This window comes from Epinephelus lanceolatus, chromosome 19 (assembly GCF_041903045.1).
Source record: "Epinephelus lanceolatus isolate andai-2023 chromosome 19, ASM4190304v1, whole genome shotgun sequence".
NCBI lineage: Eukaryota > Metazoa > Chordata > Actinopteri > Perciformes > Serranidae > Epinephelus > Epinephelus lanceolatus.
The window spans coordinates 40,137,447-40,158,317 of NC_135752.1; the positions used below are offsets into that span (position 1 = coordinate 40,137,447).

The 20,871-nt window shown below is 36.4% G+C and overlaps 1 protein-coding gene across 3 annotated transcripts in view; it reads left to right on the top strand.

The window, feature by feature from the left end:
• ppp3ccb (protein phosphatase 3, catalytic subunit, gamma isozyme, b) overlaps nucleotides 1-20,490 on the top strand; it is a 43,656-nt gene extending 23,166 nt beyond the window's left edge. Inside the window, exons 7-14 of one of the 3 annotated variants that reach the window (XM_033647662.2) lie at nucleotides 1,940-2,017; nucleotides 3,599-3,693; nucleotides 3,823-3,948; nucleotides 8,267-8,344; nucleotides 12,233-12,317; nucleotides 14,982-15,079; nucleotides 16,198-16,224; nucleotides 18,226-20,490. In XM_033647662.2, the coding sequence (XP_033503553.1) occupies nucleotides 1,940-2,017; nucleotides 3,599-3,693; nucleotides 3,823-3,948; nucleotides 8,267-8,344; nucleotides 12,233-12,317; nucleotides 14,982-15,079; nucleotides 16,198-16,224; nucleotides 18,226-18,401 (763 nt within the window). In that variant the 3' untranslated portion in view covers nucleotides 18,402-20,490. Of the gene's footprint in view, nucleotides 1-1,939; nucleotides 2,018-3,598; nucleotides 3,694-3,822; nucleotides 3,949-8,266; nucleotides 8,345-12,232; nucleotides 12,318-14,981; nucleotides 15,080-16,197; nucleotides 16,225-18,216 lie in introns of all 3 variants that reach the window. The other 2 variants (XM_033647661.2, XM_033647663.2) reach the window with 2 other exon arrangements.
• Nucleotides 20,491-20,871: the final 381 nt, after the last annotated feature.

A 20,871-nucleotide genomic window follows, 5' to 3' on the forward strand; every position in this document is an offset into this window, starting at 1 on the left:
CAGTTGCATTTGAACACACTACACGGACTACATCTGACGGCCAAGTAGCACGTACGTTCTGCGCCTGCGTGAGAGAGAGCGGAGTGAGAGAGTGGTACATCCTGTCAGCCGAGGGGTTTCCTATCTGTGCAGCCGAGCACCGCAGCACCTCCACGGACTATTACATCCAGACGGTCCCGGTGTTTCCTCCGCAGGCTCCACTTCACTCAGCTGCCCGATAAACCCGCTGCTTCTTCCCACTTTAACCTGAATAACAAACCAGGGCTCGGTGCTCCGGTTGGATCCAAACGGAGAGCCGGGGCTAGCTCAGAGACTAGCGGAGGCTAACTGGCTGTGCTTCCCTCCGGTCATGCTGCGGCTAACGCTCCGCTAGCCGCTCCCAGCTAGCTCCGGTTTGTTATTCAGGTTAAAGTGGGAAGAAGCAGCGGGTCTGTGGGGCAGCTGAGTGAAGTGGAGCCTGAGGAGGAAGCACCGGTTAGCCCCGGTTTCACTACAGGCAGATTCACTCGCTACAGGGGCGAGGAAATAAAACCTGAACAGCCGCCGCCGCCAATTCAACATGCTCAATCGGCCGAAAAGCTGCCGATGCTGAAGTGCCGACGGTGCGGGACACACCGCAAAAACTAGGGTGACAGACGCTCACCAACGGCCCCGACTTTGGTCGACGGCCGACCATCGGCTTGGTGTGTCAGGGCCTTTAGATTAGCCTATTAGCATGCTAACATTAGCTAATTATCAGTACACACCGAGGCTGATGGGAATGTGGTTAGTTCTGCAGGTGTTTGGTCATAAACCAAAGTACAGGACACATTAACCCTTTAAAAACAGACAGTTTATATAGATTTAAAATAAGATCCAAAATAGTGAGAACATTCATTCTGTTTGCAGCAGAAAGCTAACAAAGCCTCTGTCTGCCCCATCATTAACTTGTGTTACCTTGTGTGCTGTGCAAACATGGTTTGGTTGTGTAGATTTTAGGGATGTGAAGCATTTGAAGATGTCTTTTCTTTGACATCACGATAAACAAAAACACCAACGTAGGCACTGGAGGGCCGTTTGTGTTGCAGAGTTGAAAGGGTTGATTTGTTGACCTGGTGATGGCGCTAGATGACACGTCAGAGGAAGTTATTACGATTCATCCTGATGGGAACATGAATGATGAAACACATTTTATCACAACCCATTCAGTCGCTGTTGAGATGTTTCAGTCTGGAACAAAATGGCGGACAGACGGACATTGATGTCACACTAAAAAACAAAACCTTCGTACCGACACAGAAACACTCAGAGCTGCCAACTGAATGAACTGAAGTGAGGCTTTGTTCACTTGAATCAGAGCTTTTCAAGACGTAGTGTCACGTATGTTTAACTGAAACCACCACAGAAGAAGAAATACTTGCGTCCTGATGGACTCAGTCAAAAAGTCTCTCCAGACAGAATCAGTCAATCACTGAAGCGAATCTTCCGCTCTGTGACGATCACATGTAACCTCCTGTGTCGACAGCCTCAACCTTAATTGATCTCTAATTTTAGCGCCTTCAGCATCTCTTGTTATACTCGAGTTCAAGCAGCCTGCTCAGCTGTCATGGCAACCGAGGTGACGGAGAGACAGCCGAGCTGCAGGAGGAGACATCCTGCCTCAACATTTGGGCAATAAAAATGAAGCTGTCATCCTGTCTCTGTTTGTCAAGCTGGCATCTCATCCTCATCGTCATCCTCATCCTCATCATCATCATCATCTGCTGGTGTTTGTTCTTCTGTGGTTTCAGTTACCCAGCAGTGTGACTCTTCTTCTTCTGTGGTTTTAGTTACCCAGCAGTGTGACTCTTCTTCTTCTGTGGTTTTAGTTACCCAGCAGTGTGTGACTCTTCTTCTTCTTCTTCTTCTTCTTCTTCTTCTTCTTCTTCTTCTTCTTCTTCTTCTTCTCCTGTGGTTTCAGTTACCCAGCAGTATGTGACTTCCTGATGAACAATAACCTGTTGTCTGTAATACGAGCACATGAAGCTCAGGATGCAGGGTAAGTGATTTTCTGCAGTACATTTTACCACATATTACCACTATACTCTTATTATTGTTTATATATTTTATGCTATTGTACGTCCCTATTAATATTTGTCTCATTATATTCTATATTTTATTGTAAAGTTATGCTATAAACAGCAAGTATACAGTGTATTTTTACTTACTATATGACTGTATAGTATGTTTAATTATATATACTACACTATATATAACTTTCTTTATCCTTATCTTATTTTACTTTATCCTCTTTTTATCTCCTCTTTTAATTTATTTTATTTTGTCTTTTATTTTTCCTTATCTTTATTTACTTTATTTTATCTTTCCTTTATCCTTATCTTAATTTATTTTATTTTTCCTTATCTTCATTTATCTTTTATTTTTTTCCTTATCTTAATTTATTTTATTTGATCTTTTATTTTTCCTTATCTTAATTTATTTTATTTGATCTTTTATTTTTCCTTATCTTTATTTACTTTATTTTATCTTTCCTTTATCCTTATCTTAATTTATTTTATTTTTCCTTATCTTCATTTATCTTTTATTTTTTTCCTTATCTTAATTTATTTTATTTGATCTTTTATTTTTCCTTATCTTAATTTATTTTATTTTATCTTTTATTTTTCCTTATCTTGATTTATCAAATTTTATCTTTTATTTTTCCTTTTCTTTATTTACTTTATTTCATCTTTCCTTTATCCTTATCTTAATTTATTTTATCTTTTATTTTTCTTTATCTTAATTTGTTTTATTTTATCTTTTATTTTTCCTTATCTTAATTTATTTTATCTTTTCTTTATTCTTATCTTAATTTATTTTATTTTATCTTTTATTTTTCCTTATCTTAATTTATTTTATTTTATCTTTTATTTTTCTTTATCTTCATTTATTTTATTTGATCTTTTATTTTTTCCTTATCTTCATTTATTAAATTTTATCTTTTATTTTTCCTTTTCTTTATTTACTTTATTTCATCTTTCCTTCATCCTTATCTTAATTTATTTTATTTTATCTTTTATTTTTTCCTTATCTTAATTTATTTTATTTTATCTTTTATTTTTCCTTATCTTCATTTATTTTATTTTATCTTTTATTTTTCTTTATCTTAATTTATTTTATTTCATCTTTAATTTATTTTATCTTTTATTTTTTCCTTATCTTAATTTATTAAATTTTATCTTTTATTTTTCCTTATCTTAATTTATTAAATTTTATCTTTTATATTTTCTTATCCTATTTTACCTTATTTTATCTTTTCTTTTTCCTTTTCTTTATTTACTCTATTTCATCTTTCCTTTATCCTTATCTTAATTTACTTAATTTTAATTTGTATTTTGTTTATCTCTATTATGTCTTTTTTCTTCTTTATTTTATTTCACTTTATCTTATCTGTTCTTTTTTCTTACCTTATTACATTTTATCTTGTTTTTTTTATTTTGTTATTATCCTTATCCTTATATTATTTTACTCTATCTTTTGTTTATCTTTATTTTATTTCACCTAGTCTTTATCTCATCTTATCTCTTTATGTTTATATTTGTCTGTAAATCCTCCAACAGTTTGTTTTTCTGTCCGTCAGGTATCGAATGTACAGGAAAAGTCAGACGACAGGCTTCCCTTCTTTAATTACGATCTTCTCTGCTCCTAACTACCTGGATGTGTACAATAACAAAGGTAAGAGAAGTGAAGGATGGAAACCATGGCAACAGGTTAAAAAACCTTGAAGCCCTGGCAACAGGAGACAGGAAGTGCATCATGCAGTAGAAAATGTTAACGTGTGTGTGTTGGGTGTTTTGTCCTCAGCGGCGGTGCTGAAATATGAGAATAATGTGATGAACATCCGGCAGTTTAACTGCTCCCCTCACCCCTACTGGCTGCCCAACTTCATGGACGTCTTCACCTGGTCTCTGCCCTTCGTTGGAGAGAAAGGTGAGACAGCAGATCAGTCTGTGATTGTGTGTGTGTGTGTGTGTGTGTGGAGGTGAAGACTGTGTGTCAGGGCTGCAGAGTTATTACAGCAGGAATTATCCAAAAAAAACACTTTGTCGGTCGAGGCAGAAGTAAACACACCCACATATGATTTTCACTTCTGTTCAGAAGCTCAGAATCAGCTGTTATATTCACAGGTTTCTTCTGTTATTCAGCAGTATTTGTACAAAGATAAAAATCAGTATAATTCAGACACCAAATTTATATTTACATTTCAGAACAAGAATAAAATGAGTGACTTTTTTCCAAATAATCCCTCCAGCAGATCCTGTAGATCCTTTTACATGTTGAAAATATGATATAAAATGGCATTAAAATAAAAGTTATAATCTAAAGAACTGAAACGTTTTAATAAAATTAATTCCAGTTTGAGCAGACAGCTGCTGCTCTGATATCAGCTGCTTCAGCAACAAACTGAGAGTTTGACTTTGGATGAAAAAAATAAAAGCAGAGCTCCAAGTGAAATCAGTTTTACTCTCCTTACTCTCCACTATTTTCTCATGATGAGCAGCTTGCCAAAAAAATGACTGACCATGAACCGCTAACAAAGCTAAAGATGGTGGGTTGCTAACTAACAAACAAACGATTTGAAAACCTGACGAGCTAACAAACAAAAAATTGGCTTAACAGAAGAACAAACAAAACATCCTACTAATGAACAAAATAACAACAAATAACGTCCTAACAAACAAACAAACAAATAACCATGCTAACTAACTAACTAACTAACTAACTAACAAATAACCTAACAGAACAGTGAATGACGTAACCTAAAGCACAAACCACCTGATAAACAAACAAACTAAAGATCTAACGGACGAATAAACTAATGACCTAAAGGACAATCAGACGACCTAACGGATGAACGAGCTAACACATTAACAAACTAACGACCTAACGGATGAACAAACAAACAGACAAGTAATGACCTATCGGACATGCAACAACCCAGCAACAAGTGAACAACTTAACATAGAACAGATGAACGCACGACCTAATAGAAGTAATAACAACTGAATGGATGAATGAATGACCTAATGGACGAACCAACAACCTTATGAAAAAACGAACGACCTAACGAGATATCAAATGCCCTACCAAACAAACCAATAACCCAACAGATGAACAAACTACCTAACAAACTAACGACCTTAAAACCGAATTACCTAACAGATGAGTTAATGACTTAACGGAAGAATGAGCAGCCTAACTAAAGAACTCGCTAACGACCTAACAGACAAACCAACTAACTACCTAACCAACGAGTGAACGAACTACTGGAAGAAATAAGAACTGAATGGATGAAGGAACAACTTTATGAAAATACGAACGACCTACCAAACACAACCAATAACCTAACAGACAAACTAATGAACAAATGATCTTACAAACAAACAACCTACAAACCACATGACCTAACAGACGAGTTAATGTCTGAAACGGAACCTAACTAATGAACAACTTACGACCTAACAGACAGACAATTAATAGACAAATAAACTGACAGAAGGAAACGTGTGGCTTGCTAGCTTGTTATTGGTTTTTCAGTATCGTGTGTCTGATTTTTATCAAATTATTTGAAATCCATTCGTACTCTTTTTCACTAGTATCTTAATTAACCCGCTTCAATAAAACTAACCTAAAACCTAATTTTTATATTATACATTTAGGTGCTTTTTGTTCCCTTTCTTTAAAATCTGTTACACACACGTTAACAAAAAATGCTGTAAATGTGCAAAACAGCTGTTTTTAGTCTGTATCTCTTTGACAGATAAATGTGAATGTCAGTTTAAAACATTGTTGAAACAGGTTGTAAAACAAAGGAAAATAATGTCAGTGACATTGTGTTTGCTGCTGCATGTCAGTTTGAACACAGGAAACACATCAAGCAACCCATCAATCTAAAAACAGCAACAACACACGACACTGTTTCTCCTTTAAATCACTTTATTATCACATTTAATTGTTAAGACGCTCCTCGCCGTACACGCTGTTTCCTCTCACGCAGCCCAGCTGTGTGTGAAACGTATTTCCTTCTGCAGCAGCCTGAAGACAACAGAGGAGCTCCAGACAAAGTCTAAATCTATCTTGTGACACGGATGAGAGTTATGTGTCATGTGACATAGCTGCAGTATCAGAGCAGCGACGTCATTATGACTTCTCAGCTCTTTGTATGATTGTGTTACATCATTAGGTTCACCGTGTACACACACCCCGTTCACAGTTCAGGACGCAGGGCCTCATTTTTAGGGACATCCAAGTCAGGAAATGTAGAAATTTGACCACAGATATGACAATTATAATTTATTTATTTAGGTTTTTTTTAACATGTACATTAACAAACAAAGCTGTACATTTTTCATTTCTGGACAGATGGTACAAAGTTACTCTAAAAACAGAATATAATTTAAAGTTGCAAAGTTATTGAGATTATTTATAAGCAAAAAGAGAAAAGAATATTAATGTTAGCCAAGAAAAAAAAGAAAACCTCACACAGGAAATTGTTCTTTATTTCCAGGTATTGTTTAAGACATGCAGCAGAGGCTCGTTCTAAAAGACGTGCATGACATGAGGGATATTAATGTGAGAATTTTGCATTAAATAAAACAACATTTTGCTGCATTATTAGACAAAAACATATAATATCTAGAATACATGAATCAGTCTGGCACCAAAAAAAAGCCACAATAATATTTTTTCACATTATGAAATCTCCCAAAACCAGAGCGCACAACACACTTTGATATTTAACTTCAGGTTCTGTTTAAAAAAATCAGGTCAATAAAAGTCTTTGTTCCTGTTGCTGGGACACCTGCACTGTGTCATGCAGTAAATGTCACTCAGATTTAGTGATTTGCACGCAGCCTTCGTGGTTTTCGTTCCAACAGGACGCCGCTCACTTTGATGAGGTGCTAGAAGAGGTTAAACGTGCTTCAGCCGCCCACAAGGAACCGCAGGCCCATCCGGTGCTCTCAGAGTCGAGCCGTCGTTTATCAGAAGAAACTTCATAGATTAGGTTTAACGTAAAGCGGAGCACACGAACTTGTCCCTTTGCTCCAGTGGACTCTGGACGTATCTCTGAAGTCTCTCCTGTTGCTTTCAAACTGAAAAAGCTGGAAATGTGTCGACCAGGTTAGAACGTGGACAGGACATCAGCTAATGGAGGACAAAAAAGTACCAATTAATAAATAACTAAATGTTGTAATAATTACATAAATAAATAAATAAATAAATGAATAAATAAACACAAAAATGAATAAATAATTATGAATGAATTCAGATAAAAAATGTATAAATGAAAAAAGGAATACAGAAATGTATAAATAGAAAAATAAATATATAAATGGAAATAATTAAAAAAAATAAATAAATATAGACATTTATAAAAATATATTTATTATATAGGTATATATTATTGAAATAAATATAAATCTACCACTCATAAATAAACAAATAAATAAAATAGATATACAAATGTATTAATTATTGCACAAATAAATAGATAAATGTATAAATAAATAAATACAAAAATATGTATAGGAATGAGTAAATAAATAAATTAAAAAATGTAAAAATAAATACAAAGAATAAAAATTAAATAAATACATAAATAAATAAATGTATAAATAAATACAAGAACAAATAAATGTATAAATAAATAAAAGTTGACAGTTAAATAGGACATAAATAAATAAATATCGTAAATGTATTTCTATATATTGTAGGACAGCATTTAATTATTTCTGTATTTCTCTTTCAATATATCAGTGAAGTAGGAGGTCATAACCTCTGCTTTTATTAATTTGCAGAATTAATTTCCATATTTATTTCAGCATTTATTTATTCTTTAATTTATTAATTTCTGTATTTATTTATTTATTCCTGTGTTTATCTTTACATTTATTTACTGGTACTTGGCATTTTTTTCCTATTGCAGACTTTACCTCAATGCTTTCTCCATGTTTACCTTGTAACTTGTTGTTGTTGTTGTTGTTGGTGTTGTTAAATTGTCAGTGGTAAATTATGTATGACAGTAAGGTAAATATATCTTTAGGTGTCGGACAGAACAAGCACCATGAAGGCATCACTGTGAGCTCTAATCAGTTTGTGCTCAGTGTTTGTTTTAAACCAGTAATGAAAATAAAAATGCGTCGCAGCTCTTGTGTGAACATGTTTCAGTCTCTCTGATATTTGTCTTTATGTCTCGTGCAGTTGTAATTTGAGCTTCTGTGTGACACTGGTCTGTGTTTTCACACAGTGACAGAGATGCTGGTGAACGTGTTGAACATCTGCTCTGACGATGAGCTGATGTCAGAAGGGGACGACACTTGTGAGGGTAAGAGGATGTAACACCTTCTCACATCATCACACCTCACGGTTTCTTCTTCTCACGACATAAAAAAGTGTTACTCAGCAAGTGAAAGGCTTTTCAGATGTTTCCACTCATTAAACTGTTTCTCAGAGCCGTTAATCGCAGAGACTGACGCCTGTTTGTCAGTTTGTCACCTGCATGTCTGTGTGAGGGTTAAGGTCAGGTGGTCGGGCAGGTGTAAGTGATGACAGTTCATCTTGTTGTTGTTTGACATCGGAGACTTGACGGTTACCAACCAAATCCAGGTGTTGCTTTTCACTACGTTCATGCCGGCTTTGTCCTGGGAGGGATTTTTTTTTTCCCAACGCTCTCTAAAGACTGAATGTCAGATTGTCCTTGAACACACCACAAAGGAGAGTTTTAAAATGGCTGCTGCTCAAGGCTGCGTTAACACCAGATAGTGAAGTAGAAAATGAAAGCTTGCTTCTTGGCTGCGGTTGATTTTTATTCTCTTGTGAAGTCAATCCAGAAACTGTTCAATGTATAAAATAGAAACTGGGTCAAATGTTGTTTTATTTAAACTCCAACAACATGTTGGTCCGTCTCCTAACTCTGTCTGACTTCCTGTCTGTGGCTCTCAGATCTAAGCCCATTGGTTCCTACCAGAGTCCTGCACCTGCCCATGCCCGTAAAGCTCAGTACCAGACCCACCCCGACCTGTTACCGGTCATTCTGTTTAAGTCAAAGCCACACCTGCCCACACCTGTGATTAAACACACACAGGCTACAATCCCTCACATTAAGCTGTGTTCACCGTTCTCCAGCGGAGGAAACGTCTCTTTCACTGGCTGCACTCGATGCAGCGATGGTGAAAACATCCCTGATATCCCTGGCAGCGACCTCTGTGAAGTGCTGTAAAGTTTAGTTGATCCAAAACACACATTAAACACACACTAAACACATTAAACACACACTAAACACATTAAACACACATTAAACACACAAACACATTAAACACACATTAAACACACACACACATTAAACACACATTAAACACACATTAAACACACACTAAACACATTATACACGCAAACACATTAAACACACACTAAACACATTAAACACACACTAAACACATTAAACACACATTAAACACACAAACACATTAAACACACACTAAACACATTAAACACACATTAAACACACAAACACATTAAACACACATTAAACACACACACACATTAAACACACATTAAACACACATTAAACACACACTAAACACATTATACACGCAAACACATTAAACACACACTAAACACATTATACACGCAAACACATTAAACACACACTAAACACATTAAACACACATTAAACACACAAACACATTAAACACACACTAAACACATTATACACGCAAACACATTAAACACACACTAAACACATTAAACACACATTAAACACACACTAAACACATTAAACACACAAACACACATTAAACACACATTAAACACACAAACACACATTAAACACACACTAAACACATTAAACACACACTAAACACACACTAAACACATTAAACACACATTAAACACACAAACACAAACACACATTAAACACAAACACATTAAACACATTAAACACACTAAACACACAAATACATTAAATACACATTAAACACAAACATATTAAACACACATTAAACACACAAACACATTAAACACACACTAAACACACATTAAACACACAAACACATTAAACACACATTAAACACACTAAACACACAAACACATTAAACACACAAACACACTAAACACACACTAAACACATACTAAACACATTAAACACACATTAAACACACAAACACATTAAACACACATTAAACACACAAACACATTAAACACACATTCACATTAAACACACAAACACAATAAACACACATTAAACACACATTAAACACACAAACACATTAAACACACAAACACACTAAACACACACTAAACACATTAAACACACATTAAACACACAAACACATTAAACACACATTAAACACTCAAACACATTAAACACACATTCACATTAAACACACAAACACAATAAACACATTAAACACACAAACACATTAAACACACAAACACATTAAACACACATTAAACATGGCTTAATAGAGACAGTGTCGAACACAAATCAGCTTCACTATAGGGCTGTCAATGAGTATTCTAAATTCGAATATAAATTCGAATTTGAAAAAAAAATGGACCTTCGAATGTGAAAACTGATATTCGATTGTGGAGGGAAAAAAAACACCACCGCAGCTGTCCTCTTTGCAAGTGGGCGTTGGCCTGGGCTGCTGCACTGAACGCACTGCATAAGGCCACACTGCCCGCGGAGGTGCTGCGAAGCGCAGCGCACCGAAATTCTCGCACGAGCCGGAGCACTTCCGTTCACATCAGACGTGCATTTCTCCACGCTGGTCGACAAGCGGTTCTGCTCCCAGCTGTTGTCTCCGTTACCCGGCTTGACACATTCGCTCACGGCTCACGCAGAAAATAGACCAGAGCCGGCCACGGAGCTGCGCGGCGCGGCCGGTGTGGATGACACAATCGATTAACATGGGTGCTGAAAGGAAACTGGCTTCGCTTTGAGGCTATTCGCAGCGCTTCTGCGGGCGGTGTGGCCTGACGGGTCAGAGAGGGGGGGCGAGCAAGAGGTCCGCGGTCGTTTCTAACGTAATGTTATAGATAATTGTTTTATGTGTTTTAATGTGTAGGTATGTAAATGTTTTCAAAGACGTTTATGTGGAAATAAAAATACCTACAAGTAGTTATGTTTCCTTGTATTAGTTTGCCCTCTTGTGGACATAATGCGAAAAAAAAAAATTTGAATGGTTTGAACCTATGAGTAATTTTTAGAAGGAATATTCGAACGTCATTTTTGAGCAATTTTGACAGCCCTACTTCACTATAACTCTCAGCATTCACAAACACTTTATCTGGACACATTTTCCCCACAAATACAACATGCTAACGTTATCAGCACAAGCCTATGGCATTTTACATTGTATAAATTAGCCTAGCAGCTAGCAAATTTATATGAAGCCAGGGACAACAGCAACATTTAACAAAGGTAACGTTACTAAATTCAGCTCCATTACAGCTCACAAGGTTCACTGACAAAACAACTGTCTTATACTAAACACGTTTTCCAAACAAATAAAACATGCTAACGTTATTAGCGCAAGCCTATGGCATTTTACATTGTATAAATTAGCCTAGCAGCTAGCAGAGATTTGCTCTGCTCATATTTCAGCCAGGATAAATCACACACAGTGTGTGGAGGCTTTATTGTCTTCACAATTTATTGTTTCTTATCTGTGAAATTAAAGTAAATCAAAGCTTTGTTTCCACTGAGGGAAATGGTTTCAGCTTACAGAGACAGACAGGAGGTCTGCGTCACTGTGATGTGTAGCTACATTTCTGGGGAGGTGCACGTCAGGCTGCGTAGGGTATGTCAACGCAGAGCCTACGGCGGAGTTGATTTGACACAGAAGCATAAATTTGCCTTAGAAAAAAAGACGCTCCTGATAACTGCAGAAACTGCCTGAGAATTCTACGTGGCTTTATTAACATTTTCATGTGACTGACATCACAATGGTAATATTCCCAGAAAGTGCACTGAATGTAAAAATGTGTTTCATGTCTGTGTGTTTTACAGTTATGACTCCAAGAAGGAGCACGACTTTTGACTAAAGTTGAGCATTTCTTATGCAGTGATTTTATTACCAAACACAGGTTATTAAATGGAGATCAGAGCTCCATACAGTCGAGATCTTCAGGCTGTAACTTAAAAAAACAAAAGAGTAAATTTCAGCCAGCTTCCTTTCTTCCTTCCTGACTCGTGTCTTTTGTCCTTCAGGTGGAGCTCCAGCCGTCAGAAAGGAAGTCATCAGAAATAAGATCCGGGCGATCGGAAAGATGGCTCGTGTCTTCTCGGTGCTCAGGTGTGTTTTTATCTCTCTATTTATTTCTGGTAGACTTTTACATAAGTATAAATGTTTTAAATAAAATATGTGAAGAGCCTGTCACCATCACCGTCACTTGAACCTTATTGTGAGGAGATTTTTGCCTTTTTTGTGAACTTCCTGTGTGTATTATTATGCTGATTGTGGATTCAGTTGTGATGCTTCTTTCCTGGACATAAAAAAAGATTTATTACTTTTATGGGGCCGTCTTATTCAAATAAAAACCTTCCTATAAATAAAGTAAGTGGACAGAAAACGATGTGTCTTAGGCAGCCGACTGGGAGTTTCTCCACAGATCTTTTCTCCCGTCTTGCTCCACTTAAGTAAAACGCTAATGACTTTTTTCTCGATTCACACGTGTCCTCTTTAAATCCTGTGGAAGTGTGTCAGAATAATTTGTCCTTTCAGTGATGAACATCTTGTTCAGAAGTTATTTTAAGGCTCAGAAAAGCATCACAGGCACGTTCTCTGAAGCTGTTCTTCCACTTCTGGTCATCATTAGTGAACTGATCATTAATATCACAGTGTGTAGAGACCACGCTCATCTCATAAACACGGTGATTTTTAAATGATTTTAATTTAAATCAGGGGTGTCAAAGTCATTTCAGTTCAGGGGCCACATATGGGCCGGACCTGTGAAACCATCAACCATCGCATAATAACTAGAGACACACACACACACACACACACACGAATATACAGATGCTTTATTTTCAGGATGATTGCAGTGTGAAATGTCCTGAACTCAAAAATTTCAGTTACTGTCAATTACGGATTTTGGAATTATGGAGCAACTTTTTATTTCATTTTTTTGCACAGCTAAACAGTTGACAAGTACAAAAAAGTACCCTTGACGTAAAATGGAAGCTCTCAATTGAAGTACAGGTACCTCGAAATTCTTAAGTACAGTGGTTGAGTAAATGTCCTGAGTTACTGGTCACATTAGTAGTTAAAATTTATGTTTAAATGTATGTATAGAAATATGAATATTCCTCTCTCTGAGCATATGAGGACATTTTGTTCTTGGTGAGGCGATTTTATTCATATGTACTTAATGTGGAAGTGAAACATGTGACAAAGGAGCATAATAAATACAAAAAGCCGCCCACACACATGAAAACAGCAGTGAACCCACATGCAGCTGCAGATATAAACCACACACACACACACACACACACATATTTAGTAACTTATCATGAAGGCTGAGAAAATAAAAATGTTCTCAGTTTGTTCTTGTAAATGTGGACACAGTGACAGATCTCAGGTCAACAGGACTAATGAAGCTCAAAGCACTGTTGTCAGATCTGGATCTGTAAATGCTGGACTAAGTGTTTCATTTCATCTAAGAGACACTGTTACTTTCACGACAGATATGATTTGTTAAACACACCATAATGTCAGTACCCTGCAGCCATTAACACTGTGATGTTAGAGACTATGTTTTAGTGAAATCCATGCACGTTTCAAGACGGTGTAGCAGACACAGCAACTCTTTAGCATGGTAGCAAATACTTTGTTTCCACTGTCAGCATAAAATGTTGCAACATTTTGTGGGCGTTCCCATAAATACATACTGTATCTACTTCATGTTTCCTTATAAAATTGGGGAAACAGCAGCAAGTTTAAAAAGCAGAGGTTTAAGGATTGATGCCTGTGGAACATCAAATAAAATACAGCTTATAAACTTCAGATGGAAAGAAAAGCAGTTGTCTAAAGACTGATCTTTATGGAAAATACGGCTTATAAACTGTAGATGAAAAAAAGCAGCAGTCTAAGGACTGATGCTTGTGGACCACCAGATGAAGTATGGCTTATAAACTTGACATGGAAAAACAGCAGTTTTATAAGGACTGATCTTTATGGAAAATATGGCTTATAAACTTCAGATGGAAAAAAGCAGCGGTGTATAAATTGAACCTTTTGGAACACCAAATAAAATACGTCTCATTAACTTTAGATGGAAAACAGTAGTTGACTAAGGATTGATCCTTGGTGAACACCATTAAAATCTATCTTATACACTTCAGATGGAGAAAAAAATGTTTTTTTTTTCCATCTGCAGTTTATAAGGCCGAAGTTTATAGGCTGTATTTATTCAGGTTTTTCACAAAGATCAACTATAAACTTCAGATTAAAAATATGGCTTATAAACTTTACATGACAACTCTACAACTCTAAATATTGCTTATCATCAATATTTAGTTTATAAGCCATATTTTATGTGGTGTTCAACAAGGATCAGCTGCTCAACCTTGGACAACTGCTATTTTCAGCTGGAGTTTATAAGCCGGATGAAAATAGCAGAGGTCTAAGGACTGATCCTTGTGGAACTCCAGATAAAATTTGGCTCATAAATGTCAGATGAAAAAAAGCAGTGGTCTAATAATTGATCTTTGTGGAACATCAGATAAAATATGGCTTAGAAACTTTAGATGGAAAAACAGCAGTGGTCTAAGAATTGATCCTTGTGGAACACCAGATAAAATATAGTTTAAAATATTCAGATGAAACATAGAAGCTCCTGTCTTTTAAAAGTAGATTGTTTATCAATTAAAATGTCACGATCAGCTTCGTCAGTGTCTAAATGAAAAGCTCTTTTTGAATCATTGATCACGCTGATGGGATGTATTTGTGTTTTGACAGAGAGGAGAATGAGAGCGTGTTACAGCTGAAGGGGCTGACCCCGACAGGAACGCTGCCTGTGGGAGTTTTGTCTGGTGGTCGGCGAACCCTGCAAAGCGGTGAGTGCGAATGCAGCTGAGCATCCCACCTAACACTAACACAAGAGTCCAGCAGCTAACACTAACTCCCTGTGCCTGCACTCACACTGAGAGACTAACCCTCATCAACACTCGAACATACACACAGTGAGATGGAAATGTCAAGTGGGATCCTCTCCTCCTCTAAAGGGCTGTTGTGTTCAAACATTGACCACAACAAGAGTTCATGCAAATAAAACGTGTCCCTGTTCAGTTCATCTAATTATGTTCATACTTACACCAGGAGACGGAATTAATTTACAGTGTATATTTTGAATGTTTTGTTGAAAGTTGCTTAGTTGAAAATTACATCATGTAAAGTGAATACACTTTTCAATTTGTGCTTACAAAAATGAATTCAAAAGGAAAAATACACACAGATACATGCAAATGTTAATTTAGAAAAAAGGTAGATTATATACACATATGCGCACATATGAGTGCGCTCTGCCACTCTGAGAGTGCGCTGCTCTGGATAACCCAACGCTACATTCAGACAGCGCTCCCAATTTATCAACGCTCCAGTTTGTGTCAGAGTGCGCTCCCACACTCACAATGAGTGTTTCTGAACGCACCACTCACATCATCTTCCTCCATCGTCTAAAACAAGACAACACAACTTGCTAGCTAGCGCTAGCTAATGTCTGTGGAGAGTTGTTTTGCCTCCAGCTAAGCCCCGCCCTCAAAATAAAAAAACCATCACACTGTTTACTAACAGTTGAAGAGTCTATATCTAAATCTTCAGCTCATTTTTAAACACATCTGTAGTTATAAAAGTTTTCAGGGCAGCATGGTGTCAACACTTCACCACATTTTGTTCCTCTAACAAACCCTGATGATGATGATGATGATGATGATGATGATGTTGATTATTATTATTATTATTATTATTATTGTTATTATTATTGTTGTTGTTGTTTGTGTTATTGTTATTATGGTATGTAGGTAGTGATGGGGGAGGGGTTGTGTGGTGACATGTTAACAGGACTGACTGATTGCAGTGATAATAATAACGTGACTGACTGAATGCATTGATATATAATGTTCCCACTCTCTCTCCATTGGTTTTGGGCATGGCACTTCTACTCACGCTTACACAGCCACCGTAGAGGCAGAAGAGGCACGAGGTATGCAACCATCTCTGTATCTGTCTGTCTACCTGTCTGTTTGTCTACCTGTCTGTCCCTCTCTCAGCTTTGTGTTGTGTCTTTAACTGTCTGATGGTTTCTAATGCTTCAACATGTTTGTCTCTGATTACTGACGTCGTGACAGTTAAAGGTCCAGTTTACTCTGAGTCCTGTTCTGACGCAGGGTAAACGGGGACAGTTGGCTTTAAGTGTCCCCGTGTTGAGAGCTTATTTCCACCACCTCTGTCACACTTTGATTTTGGGGACGTCTTGAATTCACACATTTATGCGTTTAGTGATCGAGCTAATAAAGCGTGTGCAACAGCCACCTGTAAACATTTAATAAACGCTTTTATAACACACTGTAATGTAGCTGTAAGCAGATATAAGTGATGTTCAGTTTATTAGGTACATCTAGCTGAAGCTAACACAGTCTAATCATCAGTGAATATCCTCCGTCATTAAAGGTTATAATGTTTGTTTGAGAGACGTCAGCAGGACGTCGTCTGTGGAAATTGTCTGTGTTATACTGACAGGTGTTTCTGTTATTTTGTCCACCCCGGTTACATTAACGAGGGCAGACTAAATAACAGAGACGCCTCTGTAAACAGTGGAAAGGCCCTTTAATGAAAGTCTGTTTCTTTGTCTTCATGCTGTCCTCGTCCTGTTGTTGAAGTAAGTTTTCTCTGCTGGTCCAACCAGTGCTCCCAGTATTCAGTACACGTCATGTACCAGTGGTGACTGTGTGCAGCAGGGTCGCAGGTTAAAGAGGAAATTACACCCATGGGTGAATTCACAAATGATTGCAGCCGATGAACCTGCACACATACACACATATTTAAATACATGAGGTCCAAATTATATGGAGGACGAAAAATGACACAGTTATCCATTTTAAAAATGTAGAAATAAATCCATAAATAAAAAAGTGAATGCAAAAGGTCAGGACCTCATAACTTATCAATATAGAGACACAGATAGTATTGTTTTATTTATTTATTTATATCCTGTTTATTAACTTTATTTATTTAAACATTTATGTATTAATTAAAAAAAATCATTTATTTATTATTTAATTTATTTATTTCCATGTTTCTGTATTTATTATGATATATTAACTAATTAATTTATTAATTTATTTATTCCCATTTATTTATTAATGTATTTATTTTTACATATTTCACATTCATTTTTTAAATTTTGGTATTTATTCATATATTCCAGCTCTATTTATTTATTTCAATATTTACATTACAAAATTATACATACAATAGATTTATTCCTGTATTGATTTATTTATACGTTTATTTACTTATTTCCATATTTTTTTTTACATATTAGGCATTTATTTATTTATTTCTGCATTTATTTATACTTTATTTAATTTCTTTCAGCATTCATTTATTTTTATTATGTATTTTTTCTGTATTTATTTGTTTATATTTCACAATTATTTTTTAATTTCCATAATTATTTATATATATTCTGCATTCATTTGTTAATTTTTGTATAAATATAGTAGAATAAATAGTAATGGAGACATCAGTTTATTTATTCACTTATTCCTGTACTTATTTAATTATTTCCATATTTATATATAAACATTAATTAACTATTTATTTTGTATTTATTCATATATTCCACATTCATTTGTTTATCTCTGTATTTCTTAATGCAGTAAATTATTTATTCATACATTATTTAAAAATGTATTTACACAGTGATTAATCTATTTATTCATTCCCATATTTATATATACATTTATTTACATATTTATTGGTGCTGTCCTCTGTGTTCTTGGTGCAAAGTCAACATTATGTTTTACCACATGGATAATTATAATGTTTAAAACTTTATGTTTGCGTGTCATGAGCATAGTCCGTCAGCGGCTGCAATCGGTTCTTTGTGAATTTACCCGTGCGGCGTGTTAGTGACCCTGCTGTGTTTCAGACGTTTGTGGCTCCGCTCTCATACGTGTCTGTTTCCTCGCAGCCATTCAAGGCTTCAACCCGCAGCACAAGATCCAGAGCTTCGAGGAGGCTCGAGGTCTGGACCGCATCAACGAGAGGATGCCCCCCCGCCGCGACAGCAAGCAGCAGGAGGCCGCCCCCTCCCTCAACAACCTGCCGGCCAGCACCGGACCTCCGGACAAGAACGGCACCAACGCACAGGCCTAAATCCTCCCCATCCTTTACTCCCCTTTATCTCTCCTTCTTCTTCCTCCTCCCTTCTTCCTCCTCTCCTTGCTTCCTTCCCTTCCCCCCTTCTCTCCTTTAAGAGCAGGAGAAGAGGCAGTTCAGTCCGAGCGACTCTCGCCACGCTTAATTTATTTTATCATCTATTAAATATCATAGTTTAAGACTGAACAGGATGAAATCTCAAACCGTACGTGGACTCTGCTGAAGGCAATCATCATCACCGCCCAGTCCAGTCGACGCAAATCCATTTTATATAATAAGAATAATGATAACGATCAGGAGGCTGTCGCTTTATTCAGGACGACACCTTCCTTTCTATCAGCGTTTTATTTTGGCGAGGGAGGAAGTCATTCAACGCTGTGTTCGTGCCCACACACACACACACACACACACACACACACACCAGAAGCGACAGAATCAGATAAATCCATCCTTTCTTATGCCAATGATAGTGTGACTAAGCTCTGAGGAGCGAGTATTGACATTTATATTATATATGTATATTTTAATTGTTCCCTCTTTTCAATGTGATGTTTTTTTTTTGTTTTTTACAACACATAGATTTAGGCTTAATTATCCAGAGTGGGGGGGGGAGTGGGCGCAGAAACACAGAGGGAGAATTAAAGGGTTATTCCGCTTTATTGCAACTCGGGTCTTAAAGTTTGAAGTTCGTTATTAAAAGGAAACTTCTGAATTTTCAACCTGGATCCTTTCGCCCATGTTCTTGTGTCTACGTGTCTGATTGTTTTTGAAGCTGTTCCAGAGCTGAGCGAGACAAACAGGCTGCAGTGTAACCACTCTGTTCACACCGTCAGTGTCCGTCCACTAACAGTGTTTGTTTTTGTCACTGACAGGCTCAGACTGTTATTCTAAGTGAAAGGAGCCCTACAGAAATAGAGCTTTGTGTTAAAGAGTCAGATCCTTTTTGTTTAACCAGAAACAGCCCTGAAATCACCGTCACCAAACCCACCAGACTCCATTTAAATACACAGTCATGTTAGTGTGTATAGAGGCAGCATGTTGTCACATCTAACTGGTGAATTAAGGGTTAATTTCAACCAAACCAGAGCTGGTGATTGTTGAACCAAGATGGTTTCTGGGAGTTTTATTTTGTTTCTATTGACTTTGAATGAAGTGAGTTTTATCTCTGTAGGGATCCTTTCCAAAACTTAGAATAACAGTCTGAGCCTGTCAGTGACAAAAACACTGTTAGTGGACGTATGTTTCAGCGCTGCTGCAGCGCTCTCTCTCAATACTGAACCAGCTTAAAAAATGATCACTCCCATTCGTCATTTAGACACAAAACATGAGAGGAATGGAGCCCAAGTTAAAACACCAAAGTTACCCTTCAGGGTTGGAAACGGTCGTTTGATGACAGAATCTTAACTGAAGTTCCACTCGGTGTCTTTTTCTGCAGAGTCGACTCTGTGAGCGGACTCCCTTTAACGAGATGTGGTTAAAAGCTCCAGAAAAAGTTAGTGACTGGACGGAGAGTTCAGATTTTCATGTCAAACATCATCAGTCCTGAAAACATGTTACTCAGTGAAGACAAAAGAAAAAGATGTCATTAGAACGAAATCTGATGGGTTGGAAACAAACGTCCAGGTCAGACAAACGCTCTGTCGACTCGCTGCATCAGCGGTGACTGTCTGAATACACAGTTTGCTGCATAACGTGTGAGCCATGTGGATAAAGATCAAACATTCGACATAAGAAAACACAATTTAAACAAAAACATAAATTAAAATAAATAAATGTGCTAAAACCATGAAGAAGAAGGAATAAGAATAATTAAGATCATCAGCCGAGCAGTCAGAATCAATAAGACACGAGAATAAAACATAATAAGACACATTAGTTAAAACCAATGAAAGATGTAAGAATTAAAATTATTCTCTGAGGTTAAAGTTGTGAATTAACAAGAGAGAATATTTGATACCCTCTGAGGTTAAAATGGTATATTAATGAGAAAAAAAAACTCAGATTTCTCCTGAGATTGAAGTGGCAAATTTCCGAGAACAAGCCTCCGACATTATCTGAGATTAAAATCATAAATAAAGAAAAAAAACGTAGATATAAATGTCATAAATCTACTGTGACAAACCTCTGATATTCTCTAAGATTAAAGTGGTACATTTACGAAAAGTAGTCTGATATTTTCTGATACTGAAGTGGATAAATTTCCAAGAACAAATGTCTGATATTTTCTGAGATTATATTGGTAAATTAACGGCAGAAAAATGTTGATATTCTCTGAGAATAAATGTCATAAATGTCCGAGAAAAAAATGTGGATATTCTCTTAGATTTAAGACGTATATATGTACGAGAAAAAATCTAAAATTTTGTGAAACTGAAGTGGTAAAATTACAAGATAAAAACCTCGGATATTCTCTTTGATTAAATGGGTAAATTTATAAGAAAGAAATTCGTACATTCTCTGAGACTCC